The sequence below is a fragment of the Elephas maximus genome, chromosome 13 (assembly GCF_024166365.1).
Source record: "Elephas maximus indicus isolate mEleMax1 chromosome 13, mEleMax1 primary haplotype, whole genome shotgun sequence".
NCBI lineage: Eukaryota > Metazoa > Chordata > Mammalia > Proboscidea > Elephantidae > Elephas > Elephas maximus.
Genome location: NC_064831.1, coordinates 62,664,296 through 62,676,435, shown reverse-complemented (window position 1 = coordinate 62,676,435; position 12,140 = coordinate 62,664,296). Strand labels below are relative to the sequence as shown.

Genomic DNA, 12,140 nt, shown 5'->3' with positions numbered 1-12,140 from the left:
AGTCCTGGCCTAGGTGGTAATGATAAAACTATGTAAAAGATACCATCCATTCAGCATGGACAAATCTGTTGCAAAAGACCTTTTGAAGTTTTATAAAGAAAAGATGTCACTTTGATGAATGAGGTGTACCTGACCTAAGCCATGGTCTTTTCAATCTCCTCATATACATGCAAAAGCTAGGCAGAAGAAGAGTTGATGCATTCGAATTGTGGTATTGGCAAAGAACAGTGAATAGACCATGGACTTACAAAAGAACAAACAAATCAGTCTCAGAAGAAATACAACCAGAATGTTCCTTAGAAGCAAGGATGGCAAGACTTTTGGTTGCTTGCTTACTTAGGACATGTCATAGGAAAGACGAGTCACTAGAAAAGGACATCATGTTTAAAAAAGCAGATGGTCAGCAAAAACAAGGGAAACCCTCAATGAGATGGGTTGACACAATAGTCACAACAGTAGGCTCAAACATACCAACAAATACAATGCTAGCACAAGACCGGATGTTCTGTGATGTATAAGGTCGCCATGAGTCGGAGTCACTTGATGGCAACTAACAACAACACCTTCAGTATGTGATCAGTGGGGGACACAGACAAATAAAGAGATTAAAAGGAGGGCGTTATACGGAAGTATCAAGAGGTGATATAAAAGCAGTGCTTCCCAAAGTTTTTTGCATCACAGCACACATAGGAGGAGACTGCTCTTGGCAGGAGGTGACTAGCCAGGATGTCTAGTTGCCCCAGGCCCTGCCTGGTCACCCTAAGGATTGAGGGGATCACTGTCTGTGGTGCAATGAATTACTTAATGTGGCCCTTCTAGCCATACATGGTCTTGTAACTCCCACAAAATGATTGGGTGGGACTATGCAAATAAGGTGTTTGTGGCCCACCAGGGGGGATTGGACAGCCTGCTAATAATGTAAATAAGGTGCATGGAACCCTTGTAGGGGTGGGACCATGCAAATAAGGCACATGGAACCCTAACGAGGGGCTTGGTCAGTTTTGCCATCCCACTAGGCTTAAAACGACCCAATCCCAGAGGCTGACGGGGACCTCACCACCACCAAGAACAAGAGCCAGGAGTGAAGCATGTCCTTTGGACCTGGGGTCCCTGTGCTGAGAAACTCCTAGACTCAGGAGACAGACAGAGCTGTAACACTGGAGATGGTGAGAAGCAGCAGCAGAGAAACAGTGGCAGCAGAACCAGGAGACTGGTGCAACATGGTGCAGGAGGCTTTCCAGCCCATGAAGGGAGGCAGCTACAATGGGTATGCTGGCCCAGAGAGTAAGAGAGCTGAGCTTACTGGTGTAGCAGGGTGCCTATGGGCCCTTATTGGTGGAGCTAAAGAACTTTGTAACACTTACTTGAGCAGGGCAGAGGCCAGGCTGAGGGGTTGAGAGCCAAAGGGCCAAGAGCCAAAAGACAGGCCTGCCTGTGGACATGGTCAAGAAGCTACCCTGACTGAAGAACTGTATCCTGAGTCACTCTTGATCCTGAATTATAACCTGTTACTTCCCTTACAGGGTCTGACTTGACAGCAGTGGGTTTGGTTTTTTGGGTTTACTTCCCTGATAAACCCCGTAACTGTGAATATAGTCTGTGAGTTCTGTGTGGCCATTACAAAGAATTATTGAACCCAGCAAAGAAGTGGAGTACCATGCGAGGGATGGCTGGTGTCAGAACTGGTAAAAAGGTTGGAGGGTGGAGGCATGTTTGACCTATACCTCATAGGAATCAGCCTTGGGCTGATGTTGATGTTTATTCTTCTCCCTTCTTGTGAAGTTAGAGATCTGACAACACCTTGCCATTTTTACACTGTCTCAGCACACCTGTACTCCCTTTATAGCATACCTGTTGGGAACCTCTGGTCTAGGCTAAGACCTGAAGGATAACTGGATTTTAAGTAGGAGACGAGATATTCAGGGCCCTTCATTCATTCATTTAACAAATATTTATCGAGCATTTACCACACGCTAGACACACTGTGCCAGGAATTAGGAATACAACAGCAAACACAGAACCTACTGTTAAGGAGCTTTTACTCTGTGCAGATGACAGACAAATGAACAGGCAATTATAATACTAAGAGATAAATGCTCTGATGTAGACAAACTCAGAGGGTTACGTGATCACAGAGAAGGGAATCTAACCCAGGTGTGAGGAGTCAGAGAAGATTTCCAGGGTGGTAACATTTAGCTTTAGACTTTCAAGTAGGGAGTAGGAGTGGGAAGTAGGAAACATTCCAGGGAGAAGGGAGTACTATGGAGCAGGGCTTCAAACTGGTTCTTCCCAGTTCAGTCATGGCCGAGGAGGTGACACTGGAATAGACCTGAATTTTTTTAATTTGGGTGACCTGGAACCATAACCAGAATGGGAAAAATTACAGGTTGAAGTCCTGCTAGAAACTTAATCTTGTTCTTAGAAAACAAGGGCAGTGTACACATTGCATAGCAACCAAATCTCCTGCCTGTTGGATTCTGCGCAGAGTTGGAAATAACGGTGTCCAGCCCAAAGATGGCAGCCAACCATGACTTTTTGAGTGTGTGTCAAGCTCTTCAGTCCTGGCAATAATCCAATCTCACACATCAAGCTCCTGAAAGGGCTCACCATGCCTCTTCTGCATCCACCATTCCAGGGCTTTGACCCATAATTTTCCCTGTTCCTCTTATGGTTCTGGATCACCCAATTTTTAAAACTTCCCATCTCTTCTGGTTTTATTTCGTCAGCCATGACTGAACTAGTTTGAACCAGTTCAAAGCCCTGCTTTGCAGGGCCAGGAGGTGAGACCATCATGGCACATTTTCTCCTTTTGCTATCCCCATAAACCCTATGCTCATATGCCATCTTCTTTCAAACCTCTGTGCTTTGCCCATGCTCCCCTTCCCTGCCTTGCTAACTCATGCTTTGGGAGCCAGCTCAATGGTCACCTCTTTGTCACAGACGTCTCCAAACAAAATTACTCATTCTCTCCCCTCTGCACCCACAGTGATGACTTGACTTTATGAATCAAAAATCTGGACACATTTTGTGACAGTGAATTTTCTTCCCCGTATGTTAGTTAATTTTATTAGCAGGTATAGATATGAAAATTAAATTATGTCTTTATTCATTTAACAAGCTGCCTTTATAAAGGAAAAATATAGAAAACAAAATATCTGCTAATATATTTTCGGTGTCATTTTTGTTGTTCATCTACTGTCAGAATTGACGGCAATGTTGACTATATACTAAGTTAAAGAATTCCTATTATTAAATATCTTTACTCATTTAAATTTTTGCTACTATCGCTATGCAAACTTCTGAATATTTCTTTGTATTGTGATGATATTTTGAAAACTTTTAATGATTATTCATTACTGTTCTGATTGATATATTTGTCAGGGATAGGATGATTGGAATAATATGCTTAGAATATTCTCTCGACAAAAATCTCTAAATGCTTTCATTAGTAATTTCTAAAATATTTTCATTTGGGCCCAACCCCTTCGTTTTGTGTGACTCCTTTAAATTAACAATGCCTTTTCCCTAGTACAGGTTGAATATCACATAAAGGAATGCCTTGGCATATGCTCAGAACTGAACCCCTACTTTGACCCAGGGTTCTCACCATTGGACCTGCTCTGAACTCTCCCTAAACTATTGATCCTGTAGGAGAAGGCACTGATTGTAAACTTGGCTCTTCTGACAATGATTCTGAGACTCTACCTTGGTCAACCCCATTGCCGTCAAGTCAATTCCAACTCATAGGTACCTTGGGTAATATCTCTCCTATCGGAGGACCCAGGACCTTTTTATTAGTGATAATAAAAATGCAGGTCTAAGCAATGTGCCTAGTGTAAATATGTAATCTTAGGATCTGAAACTGTAATTTTAGATATCTAATGCCTATTTCTTTTGCTTCGAGCTCCGTTCTAACAAAATTAACTCTGGAAGTTACAGAAGTGAGACCATGTTTATCTGAACAGGTGAAGTAATTCCAGATTTCCTCTCATAAGCCATGTTCATAAATAACTCAAACCAAACCCATTGCCATTGAGTTGACCTTGACTTACGGCGATGCCATGTGTGTCAGAGAACTGTGCCCCATAGGGTTTTCATGGCTGATTTTTTGTAAGTAGATAGCCACGTTGTTCTTCCAAGGTGCCTGTGAGTGGACTCAAACCTCCATATTTTTGGTTAACTGAGCATGTTAACCATTCGCACCACCCAGGGACTCCAACTACTATGTTAAAAAAAAATTGCCGTTAAGTCAGTTCCGACTTATAGTGACCCTATAGGACAGGGTAGATCTGCCCCGTAGGGTTTCCAAGGCTGTAATCCTTACGGAAGCAGACTGCCACATCTTTCTCCCATAGAGCAGCTGGTGGGTTTAAACCATGGACCCTTCGGTTAGCAGCCAAGTGCTTAACTACTGCACCACCGGGGCTGCTTACTACCACATTCCAAAAAAACCTGTTGCTGTTGTGTAGATTGTGACTCATAATGATCCTATGGGGAAGAGTAGAACTTCCCCATAGGGTTTCCAAGGGGCAGCTGGTGGATTCAAACTGCCAACCTTTTGGATAGCAGCTGTAGCTCTTAACCACTGTGCCACCTGGGCTCAACTACTACTACATTAGTTACCTAAAATTTAAATATCAATTATCATGACTTTAAAATTTTTTTATTTTAAAAAGCTCATTTCCTGATCTTTACACTTATTTTAATACTAAAATGCAATTTTATGATTTTAAAAAAGTTACTAATTAGCCAAATAATGCCACACAACAGCATTATTTTTTATCTCCTTTTGCAATCACAGATTTAACTATGTTAAAGATACTGCGGTGAACAAAGAAGACAGGGTCACTGACTCAGTATCTGTTGAGTTCTCAGTGACCATTCCTCAAGCCTCTTGAATACTGCGTCTCCTTACCCACAGTTTCCTGGATCTACAGCTCTCCTCCTTCCCCACCGCTGTAGTTCAGGCTCTCATCATTCTCCATCTCTGGTATAGAAAACCTCCTAATTGGTTTTTATCCATCCAGCTATCCAACACAAAAAACCCATCATCATTGAGTTGATTCCGACTCATAGCAACCCTGGAGGACAAAGTAGAGCTGCCCCATAGGGTTTCCAAGGAGTGCCTGATACATTTGAACTGCTGACCTTTTGGTTAGCAGCTGAACTCTTAACTACTACACCACCTGGGTTTCCGCTACCCAACATGAAACTTATAAAATGCATATCTCTAGGACGACTTCCCAGTTGCCCACAGAATGACGTTCTGACTCAGACATCCTCTGTAAGCCTCTGCAGAATCAGACCCCTGTCATTATCTCAGGGCATTCTCCAACTTTTTTTTTTTAATTGTGTTTTAAGTGACAGTCTACAAATCAAGTCAGTCTCTCATACAAAACCTTATATACACCTTGCTATATATTCCTAGTTGCTCTCCCCATAATGAGACAGCACACTCCTTCTCTTCCCCCCTGTATTTCCGTGTCCATTCAGCCAGCTTCTGTCCCCCTCAGCCTTCACATCTCCCCTCCAGACAGGAGCTGCACGCATAGTCTGATGTGTCTATTTGATCCAAGAAGCTCACTCCTCACCAGTATCATTTTCTATCTTATAGTCCAGTCTAATCCCTGTCTAAAGACTTGGCTTTGGGAATGGTCCCTGTCTTAGGCTAACAGAAGGTCTGGGGACCATGACCTCCCAGGTCCTTCTAGTCTCAGTCAGACCCTTAAGTCTGGTCTTCTTACTAGAATTTGAGGTCTGCATCTGCTCCAGGGATTATCTGTTGTGTTCCCTATTATGGCAGTCACCAGTTGTAGTTGGGCACCATCTGATGGTTCTTCTGGTCTCAGGCTGATGTAGTCTCTGATTTATGTGGCCCATTCTGTCTCTTGGGCTCATACTTACCTTGAATCTTTGGTGTTCTTCATTCTCCTTTGCTCCATGAGTGTTGAGACCAATCAACGTATCTTAGATGGCCGTTCGCTAGCGTTTAAGATTCCGGACGCCACTCTCCAAAATGGGATGCAGAATGTTTTCTTAATAGATTTTATTATGCCCATTGACCTAGATGTTCCCTGAAACCATGGTCCCCAAGCATTCTCCATCTTGCACCCAAAGTCCTGGCAATATCTTACTGCTTGCAGTAAATACACACCCTGTATGTGGAGTTTCGTTTTGGGGGAAGGGATTTGGGGCAGTTAATTGGGAGATTTATTATCAACCATGAAGCAAAGAGACCACATGGGAGGCAGGCAACGGGATGCCTCAAGCTTGCTCTCAAGGCCGAACATTTTTTCCAGTCCTAAGTAGATCACAAGCACTCCACCCTTCATCAGAGCAGTTCAGACCCTACCTTCCTGCAGGGGCATCACTAGTGTTGGTATCACCCAGTGCAGTAACTTACGGTGTCACTCCCTTCCCATGGACCTCTTCCAGTACCATACCATACAGAATCTTTAGTAATGTTTTTTGTACTAATATTACTTGTTAATCATAATTCCTGTGTATCACTGAATGTAATGGCAAACCCACCCATTGCCGTCGAGTCGATTCCAACTCATAGCGACGCTATTAATGGCAATAGTGGTAACATAAACAACTAGCAAAATTTAAATTACAATATCATACCCACAGCCTAAATGTATTTACATTTACACAGTTTCACATGGTTAAAGTGAAAATTCCAGAAGGCAGCAATAGAATCCGAAGTAGAAACATTTAAGAACTACATCAAAATTATGTTCATTTTAACGTTTAACTTTACCGTTACGTAAGATTCGTTAATGGATAAGGTTTGCAAAATCAATAACGGCCCACGTAATGCAGAAGTTGTAGACAAATGCATATGGAAATATATTAATAAATAATGCCATAAAAAAGATGAAAAATACACAAGCATTTCAGCACTTAGTGAACATCCTGACTAAATCAGAGCTTTCCTTTCCTAGCATTCAAAGCTGCAAACTTGTGAATGACTTCATCGAAATCAACACCTTTCGTCAACTCACTTCTGAATGTGTCCCTATTCTTTTAAGCCATAATTCAAACTTAAACCCTGAAAATTTCATTTAAGTCAGATATATACTTGCAAGACAGCAGTGTTTTTAAAGAAAATTTTTAAAAGACTATAATTTTAAAAACACTGAATATAAGGTTTAAGTTATATTTCTAAATATGAATCATGAAACAGCATTTCCCTCACTTCATGTTTTAAACTGTCGATTTCTCTATTTTGTTGTCAAAGAGTCATATAAACAATAATTGTTATACATGTAAGCTTACTATCATTTTAGTCATAAAATAATGAGATATAATTATAAACTGCTTATAGATAATATTTCTTAGATTGCATGAATACTAACAACAAAATTGTTTTGTAAAATCTTTCTACATTGAATTACAACATTATTAGTAATTGAGCAGAAGGCTTTTTTGATTTTTCTCCTTTTTTTCTTTCAATTACTACTTCATTCTCATAAAAGTTATTGACAGAGGTTCACAAATACTAATTACCACAATATTGTAGCTAAAATACCACAAAATTTTACAAAATCCGCGACTATAAAAACACCAGCAGCAACAAAAATAGCCTGTGATTGTAGCGTGTGCAGATGAAACCACTTGATTTGAAGTGTCATTGTAATTGACAGCTCTGATCCAAGGGCATTAGAAGGTTCAAAAAGTAAGTTAACACAGTGTTAGCCTTATAGGTATATTTGATACAGGTAAACTGGGCTTAGGAAAAATTTTGTTGTTGTTATAACTACAGGGATATTTTATAAAAAATAATGTCTGCTGAAACACTGCACAAAAATTTTATAGACAGTCATTTTGGTGTCATCCCTCTGACAATGTCACCGGTGTGGTCCGCACACCCACACACCCGTAATGACGCCACTGTTGTCCAGGTCCACAGCATTTCACATCACAACAGACTTGTGGTTTTAATCCATTTTTCTGCCTCTGAAGTTACCTCGCCTGGAATGTCCTTTTCTCCCAGTCAGCCTGTCAAGCTCTTATTCATAGTTCAAGATTCAGCCTAGAAGTCCTTTCTCTGGGAAACTTTCTTTCCTGCTTGTCCACTAGCCTCCCCAGCTTGCGTTTTACAGGGTAGTGAGCTTCGTAGTTTTATTACTTGTAGGTGTGGATCTGTGGTGATAAATTATTTACAGCTTCACCAGGCCTGTGAGCCTTCTGAGCACTGGGGCCATAGCAGATGCCCAGCTCAAATCGGTGGCACGAGCAGGAGCTCCACCTTCACGCCGGGAACCCAAGGACCGGTGGAGTCCGTGGTCCCGGCGGCCGTCGCCGCGGAGCTGCCTCGGGTCACGTGACGCGCCGATTGTCACGCGGGCGCCTCTCACCTGACCAGGGGCTCACGTGGCCCACCCCGCTAGGGGAGAAGGGACCGGCGGGCAATGGCCGGCTCCACGCTTTGGTTCTCGCTGCTGCTGGCGGCAGCGACCGCTGGGCCGGCGACGGCCCTATGGCCTTGGCCCCAGTACATCCAAACCTCCGACCAGCGCTACGCCGTTTTGCCGAAGAACTTCGACTTCCGGTACCACGCCGGCTCTGCCGCTAAGCCCGGCTGCTCCGTCCTCGACCAGGCCTTCCAACGCTACCGTCACCTGCTCTTCCACTCGGCGTCTGACTCCCCCACTGGCCGCACAGGTGAGTCAGACCTGCCCCGCCTGGCTTCGGGCCCCGAGAGAGCCTGACTTGGGCACCTACCCCTCCCCCAACCGCTTAAGCGCCCTTCTTTGGGCTTTCGTTCAACCCTGTGATCACAGGCACGCCACTTCCTCTTACCGTCTTTCTCCAGTTTTCGTCTCAGGCTCCCCAAGCTTTAGTTCCTCCATCTCCATTTACTTTCTTTACCGAGATGACCTCTGGGGCCATATTTATCCGGAATTCTCCCCTCGGGCTGCATTAGATTTTCAATTAAAAAAAAAAAAAAGTCTACTGTAGGGCTACAGTTTAATCAGGATATCAAATTACTAAAATATTGTGCCAGTAAACATCTGAGGTAATCCATATGACCGTGTTCAAGTGGAACAGGGTCCAAGAGAGGCTGTGACCAGGGCTAGGTAGAGATCAGAGAAGACACCCAAAATTGGTGAGACAAGACATGAGAAACTATTAACCTATGCAAAATTATGCAAAAGTGTCTGGCACATAGCAGATGTTCAATAAATGTTTAAACTGTGAGAGGAATCATAGAACCCTTCCGTAAGGAAGTGAATTTGGAGCAGCCACTTAAAGGAAGTAGAGTATGTAACGGGACAGGACTGAAAGAAGAGTATGCCAAGTAGGAAGAAAGGCTTGAGCAGACACAAAGGATTATGGTTGAGCTGAAGTGCTGGACTGGTGTGTGTGTTCAGGGTAGGGGTTAGGGAGAGTTTAGGGTTGAAGTGAAGAGTCAGTAGTGGTTTGAATATTAGTTCCACACAATATGGCAGGGGCTAGCAATTTTCTTTGAGGCAGTTATCAGTGGTGAAAATTGTGTTTGAGGATAATTATTCCACAGCCAATTGATGAGTAGAATCAGCAACTTAAAGGAATAAAATCCTAGTCTAGGGGCTTAAAATACAGAGTTTTCTTGGTAATCTCCTGGAATCTAGTTCTCTGGTTGTGTTGGTATCGGTGTTTATTTGAGAGGAATCCACCTTTATGGTTGCATCATATGGTGACATCATCTTTGTGTATTTCAAGTGTGCTTGAATTACTTTCACAAAATTTCTCATTTAGTATATAGAATTACAAGTATTTAATTAAATATATGGCACTTAGACAGTGACAGATGATCTTAGGGAAAGAAATAGAATCTTGACATCATAGTTCCTAACTGGTAAAATGCATTAGGCTGGGGAGGATGAAAGGCCTGATGTTGAGTGTAGTGGATCACATATTTCTCCTACTCTTTCACTATGTGTAAGGAGTTACTTCACTATGTTAATATGTGTAAATAACATAGTGCCTGAAACAAGACTGGCACTCAGAATATGTTTATTTTGGCCATAGAACAGTTAGGGCCTAGCTTGTATGAAAAACAGACCTGTCATCTAATGGATATGTGCCTCTCCTTGTGTGGGGCACTCTGGATGTCACAAGAAAAGTATTAGACTTGCCCAAGCTCTGCAGTCCTGTTGGAGAAATAAAAAACAGAAGTACATAATGTATGTTCCACTACTATTCATAAGGTTTTCACTGAACAATTCTTTTTAGAAGTAGATTGCCAGGTCCTTCTTCCTAGTCTGTATTAGGCTGAAGCTTCCCTGAAACCTGTCCACCCAGGGTGACCCTGCTGGTATTTGACATACAGGTTGCAAAGCTTCCATTATCACAGCCACACACAAGCCACCACAGTATGACAAACTGACAGACGCATCAGTTAAAACAAGGCCAAGGACCGACTGTGGAACAGACCATCAATTGCACATATGCAAGTTCAAGTCAAAGTTGAAGAAAAGTAGAACAAGTCCATGAGAGCCAAAGTACAACCATGAGTATATCACACCTGAATTTAGAAATCATGTCAAGAATAAATTTGATGCATTGAACACTGATGACAGAAGACCAGGTGAGTTGTAGAATGACATCAAAGATGTCATACATGAAGAAAGCAAGAGGTCATTAAAAAGACAGGAAAGAAAGAGAAGATCAAAATGGATTTCAGAAGAGACTCTGAAAATTTCTCTTGAACATTGAGTAGCTAAGCGGAAAGAAGAAATGACAAAGTAAAAGAGCTGAACAGAAGATTTCAAAGGGTGGCTCGAAAAGACAAAGTAAAGTATTATAATGACATGTGCAAAGAACTGGAGATAGAAAACCAAAAGGGAAGAACATGGTCAGCATTAGCAAAAGAACCAAAGAAAAAATTCAAGCCTAAAGTTGCAGTATTGAAGGATTCTATGGGGAAAATATTGAATGACACAGGGAACATCGAAAGAAGATGGAAGAAATACAGAGTCACCATACCAAAAAGAATTGGTTGATGTTCAGCCATTTCAGGAGGTACCATATGGACAAGAATCAATGGTACTGAAGGAAGAAGTCCAAGCTGCACTGAAAAAAAAACACTGAAGGCATTGGCAAAAAACAAGGCTCCAGGAATTGATGGAATACCAATTGAGATGTTTCGACAAAGGGATGCAGTGCTGGAATTGCTCACTTGTCTACGCCAAGAAATTTGGAGGACAGTTACCTGATCAACCAAGTGGAACAGATCCATATCTGTACCCATTCCAAAGAAAGGTGATCCAACAGAACGCAGAAATTATTGAACAATAGCATTAATGTCACGTGCAGGTAAAATTTTGCTGAAGATCAGTTGAAAGTGCCTGCAGCAGTATATCGACAGGGAACTGCCAGAAATTCAAGCTGGATTCAGAAGAGGACATGGAACAAGGGATATCATTGCTGATGTCAGATGGATCGTGGCTGAAAGCAGAGAATAGCAGATAGATATTTACCTGTGTTTTATTGACTGTGCAAAGGCATTCGACTGTGTGGATCATAACAAATTACGGTTAACATTGTGAAGAATGGGAATTCCGGAACACTTAATTGAGCTCATGAGGAACCTGTACTTAGACCAAGAAGCAGTCATTTGAACAGAACAAGGGGATACTGTGTGGTTTAAAGTCAGGAAAGATGTGTGTCAGGGTTGTATCCTTTCACCATACTTATTCAATCTGTATGCTGAGCAAATAATCTGACACCTGGACTATATGAAGAAGAACGTGGCATCAGAATTGGAGTAAGACTCATTAACAACCTGTGTTATGCAGATGACACAACCTTGCTTGCTGAAAGTGAAGTGGACTTGAAGCACTTACTGATGAAGATCAAAGACCACAGCCTTCAGTATGGATTACACGTCAACATAAAAAAAAAAAAAAAAACCTCACAGCTGGACCAATAAGCAACATCATGATAAACAGAGAAAAGATTGAAGTTGTCAAGGATTTCATTTTACTTGGATCCACAATCAACGCCCGTGAAAGCAGCAGTCAAGAAATCAAAGGACGCACTGCATTGGGCAAATCTGCTGCAAAAGATCTCTTTAAAGTGTTAAAAAGCAAAGATGTCACTTTAAGGACTAAGGTGTGCCAGACCAAAGCCATGGTGTTTTCAGTTGA

General features: G+C 42.1%; 1 protein-coding gene across 2 annotated transcripts in view; it reads left to right on the top strand.

The window, feature by feature from the left end:
• Positions 1-8,358: 8,358 nt before the first annotated feature.
• HEXA (hexosaminidase subunit alpha) overlaps positions 8,359-12,140 on the top strand; it is a 32,989-nt gene continuing 29,207 nt past the window's right edge. The window contains exon 1 of one of the 2 annotated variants that reach the window (XM_049905740.1): positions 8,359-8,670. In XM_049905740.1, coding sequence (XP_049761697.1) covers positions 8,418-8,670 — 253 coding nt within the window. In that variant the 5' untranslated portion in view covers positions 8,359-8,417. The remainder of the gene's footprint in view (positions 8,671-12,140) is intronic. The other variant, XM_049905739.1, reaches the window with a different exon arrangement.